The following is an 8,810-nucleotide window of genomic DNA, read 5'->3' on the forward strand; positions in this document are numbered from 1 at the left end:
CTGTGACCTAGGGTACCAAATCACCTTGGTCAGGATGCCTAAATGTGGCCACAATTTAGGATAGCACCTTGGAATCATATCCTTTTGGCAAATGACAGTACGTTACAATAGCATTAAGAAAAACACAAGACTACTTAATGCTGTGCTTTTAGGTGCTTTTATTGCATTCCTAAATTACAGCAAAGTACTGATTTTAAAGTTACCATTTCTCCCTCTAAGCTTTTAGATATAAATGTATTAATTTTGCATGACAAAATTGTCATAAACCTTATTTTTTTTCTCTTTTCTCTCTTTCAAGATGGAGGAAGATGAATTAAGTGAAAGAGAGCTGTTTGTAGCTTCTATTATGAACAGAGTTCGAGACTTAAAAAGCAAATATAGAAATGAGGATACTGTTACGGATGAGCTTAATTTTACCAAGGTATCAGCTGATACAACAGGTACGTAGTATTTTGTTCTGTATATTTGTGAACTTAGTTACTGATTTGACTTGAATAGTGAGCAGTTCCTGCTTATCTGTGGTAACATTTCAAGGTGAAATAGTGAATTGATTACATTTGCTTTTATTAAATATAAAAAGCATATCTAAACACCTTTATAGAACACTTCAGATGTAAACACAAATCATAATTATTATGTAAATCAGCCTTGGCCTCACATGCTTCTTTTTCTCCTCAAAACCGCAATTCCACTCTTCCTTGGTCTGTGGTGAACCCATAGATTGCTGTCCAAACCAAAACTGGAGAAGTCATAGACCGATATCCAAACTAGAACTGGAAAACCATTGTTTGATTTAGTTTGCAGCTTTGGTTTGGAGGACCAGTATTACCATATAGTTTCCTATTATGTTTGAACTTGCAAACTATTTCCTGAGGTTGTGGATTGGAGAATGTGGGGTAGGAGGGTATGTGCGATCCACAGTTCACTCATGTTATGCCAAACAATGTCTTTGACATTGCATATTAACCAGTTCTATAAGATTACCTTCTGTAACATGACCTTTTAGAAGAGTTTTATCTCTGTGTTTTGTAACAGTTTGCTTAAATTGTTCCGGTGAGCCTTAAATGAAGAAAGAGGTGTATGTAATCTGATTTTTTCCATAACAGATTACAACTGCAAGACATACTTTTGTAATTTTGTGGCTCCTTTTCTATCACTGGCTCTGTAGGGCAATTTTGCAGAGTTGTACTGTGGAATTTCTCACTTTGCTTTTTGCTTAGCACAGAGCAAAAATGTAATCTGTTTCTCCATCACACTGGTGAGTGTAGTTAGTGTTTATTATAGGGACATAAACTCTCAGATCTTGCAGAAAAGGTGACCCCCACACACACACCAAAAAATTTCTAGTTTCTAGAGTGCCCTTGTTCATTTGTCAAGGGAGTTGTCTCTGTTAGCATTCTCATAATTAGGGAGAGTTTTCATAACAGACAAATTTCAAACCGTTAGCTATGTTAGTGTCTCAAAATCAGAACTATGATCAATCATGTGGCACTTTAAAGAATAAAAGCATATATTTTGGCATAGGCTTTTGTGAGCGAGAGGCCATTTTGTCAGATTTATTGAGCTGATAGAAAAATATATCCATAATGGTAGAAACAGAAGAAAGGTATTTGGATAGGGGGAAGTGGCAATTATAAAATGAGATGGTCAAGGAAACCTAGAGACAAGCATTACATAGCTACACCAAACGCACATGAAAATATTGTTTAAGAATCTTACATATATACTAAATATTAATCATGTTTTGAGATTTGTTGTGCAAAGTAATTTAACACACCTTTCCCTTGTGTTATTTGATCTTCTCATTCAGTAATTGCATCTTTCTCTTCCCACCTTTCTTTTGTTTGTACCTTTATGTATATATTTCAACCAAGTAAGGCTATTTATGCACCTGGGAAAGTGGGCTATGGTCTAACGCATGAAAGCTATCATAACAAATTTAATCTTTTAAAGATGCCACTGTACTTTCTATAACCTTGGAGTTGTTGTAAACTTTGGCTGCTTAATTAGATGACCAGTCTGTGTTTTTCACATCTATAGAGTGCTAAGCAGCAGCAGCAGCAGCTGAGAAACACTGAGCCAACTACTGAGTTAATTATTTTGAATTGTGAATTATCTAAGATGAGTACTTCAATAACTGATGGGAGTTTGCAAAACCTTGTAGTGACTCTGAGCAAAGAAAGGGACAAAATGATATCTCATAAACATAGTCGGGAGACAGAGGAATTCATACCTCCTGAATCTAAACAAAGATTGAAGATTTTCTCTCTCCAACTGCCCCAGAATCATCCCACGCTTTTCAAATTCCCATCTTTAATCGCTTCTCTCCATTAGGTGAAGACATGAACAATTTCTCTGAAGGTTTGATCACAGATGCTCCACCTGAAGTACCTGATAGTGGCTTAATTAACTCTACTGCAGCTGAAGCCACAGAGCTTTCTGCATATCATCCAGAGATGGCTAACTTGGCTACTGAAACTCCTGCCAATTTGCTTCTCTTGGTGGCTGAATCAATGAACTTTATTTGCAGAAGGCTTAATTCACTACACTCTAAAATAGAGGATATTACAGACCTACTGACAGGGCTAGTGGGTGACAAGCCCCTTGGTATCAAAGATGTTTCCAAGGAGTTAATTCCATCTAGAATATCACCAACAGTAAAGCCCACATTTTTTGCAGACATCGGATCTGAACTGCCCCAAGCTTGACCTTGATCCTCAACAGGCCATAAGGGATTCGAGGTCTATTAAACTTTATAGGCAGCAGCTTGAGCAGAAACTACGAGATTCATGGCAGCTGATCTGGCAATCACATTAAATATGTTTAACTGTTTGCAAATTTAAAGGGGCATTTCTGTCATGGAAGACCCCTGCTGTGGTCAAAAGACATCTACGTGATTTATTTGACCTCCAAATAGGAACTGTGGGCATAAAATCTGTGGAACGTTTGAATAATTCACTCCAAATCCAAAGAGTTCTCTTGTCATTCAACAGTCCAAAATTGCCCAATTTAATCTTTAAACAAAAAGCGTTTATAAGGCTAAAAGGGGTTTTCCCCACGCTGGTTTTTTGTAATGCAAATATTGTACCACTTGTCCCTAGAGGCACAGAAAAAAAATACTCCAATTAGCCCTAATGCTGTTTCCTAGAAGCCATTGTTATCTTCTGAGGTTCACCTCATGGATACTGATCCTTTTGATCAAGAAGTCCCTGATCAAGAGGTACAGAATCTTCTTAGTGCTCCTCCTGTCCCTGAGAAAGTGGCAATTGTTGATAGACTGGAAGCAGTGACTGCCTGTTTGCGAGAAAACAACTTGGATGCACCCAGCTACGCATCTACTCCATTTCCATCTCCAGTGTATTAAGATCCTTCAACAAAACTTTGAGAGAAACCCACAGCTCTCAATCCAAGCTGAGATATATACCCCAACTCCAGAGACAAATAATACTCTCCTAAATGTGGAGACCAACATAACCCAACAACTCTCTCGACAAATAACATCTGATCTCCATGGTGGTACAGTCAACGGATGTGTTTCCTATGATATGAACAATTCTCTCGATTTGCTTCCTATGGTGAACTGACGCACAACGGCTCTTCCACCTGCCATAGTTAAAATTATCTCTTGGAACATTGGGTTGGAGGAGCAAAGCTAGTGATGAGGACTTTCTATGTTATTTGAAAGGCTTTGACATTGTGCTCCTCCAGGAAACGTGGTCCCAACCTGTGATTCACTTAGAAGGGTTTAACTCTTTTCCCCTTCCAGCTTATAGAATCAGTTTGAAAGGCCGTCTTCAAGTTGGGTTGTCTATTTTTATATCCTCACTCTTAAAATGTGAAATTACTATGTTACCACTAGGCAACACTAAAGACCAAGTTGTCAAACTTGTTTTTGGAAATTTTACTCTGATTATCATGAATTTATATGTGCCCTCTTCTCTAGATAGTTATGTTGTTGCCCAGCACTGGGAATGTTTAACTACCCTTATGGAACCTCTAGAAAGAAAATTTCCCTCCGCTGAAATAATTCTGGCTGGGGATTTTAATGCAAGAGTAGGAAGGGACCCCACAATTTTTTTTAGGGCTCTTGGAGTCAATCAGAACTATACCCTTCCCCCTCTTTTTTCTCTTGAAAGGCACTCCAAGGATTGCCATATAAATTCTGCTGCTTACTACTCACCAAATTCTGCCATCAGTTTAATAGATTCTGGATGAGTGGGCTTACATGCTTTCCCAAAGCCAGTGAACTTACATTTATTTCTGTAAGAGGTAATAGTGTAATTGATTACTTTTTAATATCTCCTTTCCTGAAATCTTGTGTTTTGAACTTCGAGGTAGGTTTCACCATTAGTAATCACCTTCCCCTTATTTTGACATTTAATATTGGTCCTCTTGCTCACTTCTTTTATCTCACTAAACCTCCAACTTCTGAGCTGGAAATCTTACCCAAAATCATATGGAACGATCGTTCTGTTCAGGAAACCAGCCAATCACTCAAAGCTGGCTCTTCCCTTGACTTTAGAGCTTCCTTAATTGATCATTTGGAACCTGCTCTAATGATTTCAGCATACAATGCCTTGATTTCTCATTTTTCCCAATTTTGCATAAAACCCAATTGTACAACTAAAAGTAGAGTACTTCAACGCCAATTGCGTAATATCTTTAGTTAATTTCGAACTTCTAACGACCCTGCCTTCCTTCTTGAATACTTTCAAGTTAAAAAACAACTTCAAGAGAGTATGAAAAAGAAGAAATTGGGATTTTTTAAATTACCAGTGGGAACAATTATTTCAAGCTATGGTTTTAAATAAATCTAAGAAGTTTTGGGCCATAGTTTCAGGTTCTCTCCGTGTGGAGCCTTCTCCTATGTTTGCGATCTCCTCTCACGTATGGTTTCAATATTTTTCTGCTCTGTTTCAGCAGACACAAGATTATACTGCCAATTCATTTGCCTTTTGTGATGAGGATTTGCCTGATTGGTCACCAGTGACCCCTGATGAAATAATAGAACTAATTAACCAGCTGAAGACTGGTAAAGCTCTTAGTCCCGAACTGATTCCCCCAGAGCTCATAAAGCTGGACCCAGAATGGTGGGCTGTTCCTCTTGCCTCTTTTTTTTTTACTATGATCAATCAAATGGGATTTATCCCAGATGCCTGGCAACACGCAATTGTGGTCCCGATCTTTATGGATAACCTGATATATGCCAATAAAGGCTTGTATTGTAGAATAAACTTCTGATTGGCAGGTGGAACGCAGTTCACACTAGTATTCTTTACAGTTTGTACCATCATAATACAGTATGCTATTGACTGTCATTCTGATGTTTCCGTAACACCCAGGAGTTTTCTCTTGATATCGTAAATATGTAAGAACCACTACTTGTACCTGGGATTTATGAGCAATGAACAAGATAGTTATCTTGTGATGTATGGCAGATGAAATAGGAAGCGGACACATCACTTGGAATGTCTTGTTGGTTGTAAAACCAAAGTTTTGTGATAAGTCACCCAAAATTAATGAAAATTAATGAAACCGACTGTCTAGCAGCCGTTTTGTATATCCAAATTAATGAAGTATTTCCTGGGACTACAATTGGCCATTTCTGGATATTGAAACCATGGAAAAAATTATTTTCTGTGTTTTTGGATGAAAAAACAGAAATTTGGAGGGAACGATTTAAATAATTTTAGTACGTATTTTCTTACCCAATCTACTTTAAGGCCTAACAAAGTAATCAGTCATTAGTACCTATAAATGTGTTGTTTACATGTGTATGAAACTGAAACGTGTTTCAAACTATTACCAAAATTCTGAGTTTTGGAGAGACAGAGCTAGCAGCACCTTAACAGTGCAAACCTAAGCAGAGATACATCTGTCCAAGAAAAAACTGCTTAGCTTGGCACCTTATGACACTCATGGTATTAAAGCCTTTATATGCTGCCTTTCTGCCCAGTTAGGGTTCTCAGGTGCCAAACAAAAAGACACTAAAATCAGGGTGGATTTGATTTAAACAAATCGATTAACATATCACTAGTCGGTAAGACTAGATTTAAATCATGGTTTTCTACATAAAGACTCATTCTTGCTGGTATAATCTTAATATTTACAAGCAGATAAATGTTTGATTTTTAGAATAACAACTTTTCAGATTAGTTTTACAGTTATAGCAAAAATTACTGATTTGGTTATACTATTATAAACACATCATAGATAATTATGAATATATTGCAGGGTGAACTACATTTTAATAGGTTAATCATATTTGGACAACTTTTCTGCTGTACTTTATTGGAAGGAGAAAAATAATCATCACTGTAATAATAACAATTTAAATAGTTTTATTTAACTAAAACAATATTATAGCATATGTATTCTTGGATTTGCTTAAACATCCTTGTTTGTTAACTGATGCAGTTAAACAAAAATATCTTTAAAAACAGGAAAAAACTACTGTAGCTCACTCATCTTCATCTTCTTGTTTGTAATCTGGAAAAGTAAAACCAGCTTTCCTGCTTTATCAGGTCCCAAACGATTTCTCAATTTAGAATGAATGAGTCCAAAGGAAGAGAATATTCTTTCTACACCAGCAGAAGATGCTACTGCTGTTAAAAGTGAAATAATTACTTCTACAGTCTCTAAATCCAAGGTGTTAAGTGACTTCCACCATTTCACTGGTGTGACTTCTTTAAAGCATCATCAGCCAACATATATTTCTTGAATGGTTCCCCCTTAGCTCTGAAGTTTATTATAGTTGGCATTACAGATAGATGATTGCTGGATACTCATAGATAACTCCTCTTCCTCAGCACTTGATCCTGGTACCAGGTATTGACAGTATTTGTGACCAGAAAATGAGCTGGAGAGAGTGCTCATCCCATTTTTTAATGCCTGTAATTTAGTTCTGTCGGTGTATCGTTCTGTTTTTCAGTGCTCGCTTGGTTCTTTCCAAATTTCAACAGCATCAGAAATAAAACAGCTATTTTTTCTGTATTTTGTTTAAAGCTTCAGAAATGGGTTTCAGAATGATCAGCATATGTTCAACATTTCTCTTAAGCCCAATGTTGAGGATTTTAGCCGTGATAATGCTATCTATTTTCTCTCAATTTTATTCACAAATTGTTATCAGAATAAGCCAGTTCTTGATATACCACCCAAAAGAGTCCACAACAGAGTTCCATCTAACATCTTGTGGGAGCATAAGGTTTGTTCCACCCATTATTTTCAGAGTTGCTGCTGCAAAATGATTGTTACAGTATTCAGAAATTTCAACGACAGTAGTCTTTCATTTTGGAACACTGAAGCCTTTAGCTAGGAGGTGCAGCAAATGAGCACTGCAACCATATGTTTTTAGCGTTGTATTCCCTTCCTGCTCTTCTGAATTTGTTCTCATCTTGGATACATTTCTGGCATTGTCTGTGACTAAACTGCATGCTAGAAATTTGACTTTTTGTTCACATATTATTATAGCTTTTGCTGCCACTTCTTGTAAGTATTCTGCTGTGTGTGCATTTACTAACGTATCAATTGTTTCTGCAAAGAAGACATTTCCATCTGTTATTATACAAGCACATACAACAGGATCACTGTGGACATTATTCCACCCATCAAGACTTAGGTTAACAATTTTGCCCTCTAGAGCTGTTACACATTGCTCCATTTATCTGTCATACACTTAATCCAGCAGTTTCCCTGCAACATCTGTGCTGGGTGGACTATATCCTGGTCTCAATGACTGAACCATATTAATGTTTCTTTTGTAATCTTCATCACAGCACTTCTCATGATGTTTCATTCGGGCCATTCTGTATGTTTATAACATTTTTGTTGTGAAGAAGAGCCATATGTTCTCTGCTGACATAAATTCACAATTTTGAGAGCTGTAAAACCAAGCATCTGTAATTATTTCTTCTAGGTAGAAAAACTGTCCAATAATCTTACAGAAACCTCTGGAAGAGCATGACATTGTGAATGGATTAATGGAATTCATTTACCAAAAAATTTAAACATTGCATGAATGTACAGCCTCGTAATTAAAAACTAATCCTTATTTCATGATGAATAACCTTTAGACTATTGTTGTAGTTCAGTCGCACAGTCAAGTCCGACTCTTCGCGACCCCATGGACCAGCTCCCGCCAGGCCCTCCGGTCCTCCGCCGCCCTCCGAAGCCTGCTCAACTTCATGCTCATTGCATCTATGACACTGTCCAACCATCTCATCCTTTGCCGTCCCCGTCTTCTTTGACCTTCAATCTTTCCCAGCATCAGGGTCTTCTCCAGTGAGTGCTCCCTTCTCATTTGGTGGCCAAAGTATTTGAGCTTCAGTTTCATTATCTGGCCTTCCAGGGAACAGTCAGGGTCGATTTCTTTTAGGATTGACTGATTTGATCTTCTTGCAGTCCAAGGGACTCTCAAGAGTCTTCTCCAGCACCATAGTTCAAAAGAATCTATTGTTCGGCGCTCGGCTTTCCTATGACTACTGGGAATACCATTGCTTTGACCATGCGGACTTTTGTGGGCAGGGTGATGTCTCTACTTTTTATCATGCTGTTTAGGTTCGCCATCGCTTTCCTTCCAAGGAGCAGGCGTCTTTTAATTTCATGACTGCTGTCACAGTCTGCGGTGATCTGGGATCCCAGGAACGTGAAGTCTGTCACTACTTCCACGACTTCCCTTTCTATTTGCCAAGGAGTGATGGGGCCGGATGCCATGATCTTAGTTTTTTTGATGTTGAGCTTCAAGCCCACTTTTGTGCTCTCCTCTTTTACCCTGAGCAAGAGGCTCTTGAGGTCCTCTTCACTTTCTGCCA

The 8,810-nt window shown here is 37.9% G+C and overlaps 1 protein-coding gene across 1 annotated transcript in view; it reads left to right on the forward strand.

Moving 5' to 3' along the window:
• Positions 1–298: 298 nt before the first annotated feature.
• The window catches only part of TTK (TTK protein kinase), a 64,742-nt gene continuing 56,230 nt past the window's right edge, over positions 299–8,810 (forward strand). Inside the window, exon 1 of the mRNA XM_015410052.1 lies at positions 299–440. Coding sequence (XP_015265538.1) covers positions 299–440 — 142 coding nt within the window. The remainder of the gene's footprint in view (positions 441–8,810) is intronic.

This window comes from Gekko japonicus, unplaced genomic scaffold, assembly GCF_001447785.1.
Source record: "Gekko japonicus isolate JY-2015 unplaced genomic scaffold, Gekko_japonicus_V1.1 scaffold311, whole genome shotgun sequence".
Classification (NCBI taxonomy): domain Eukaryota; kingdom Metazoa; phylum Chordata; class Lepidosauria; order Squamata; family Gekkonidae; genus Gekko; species Gekko japonicus.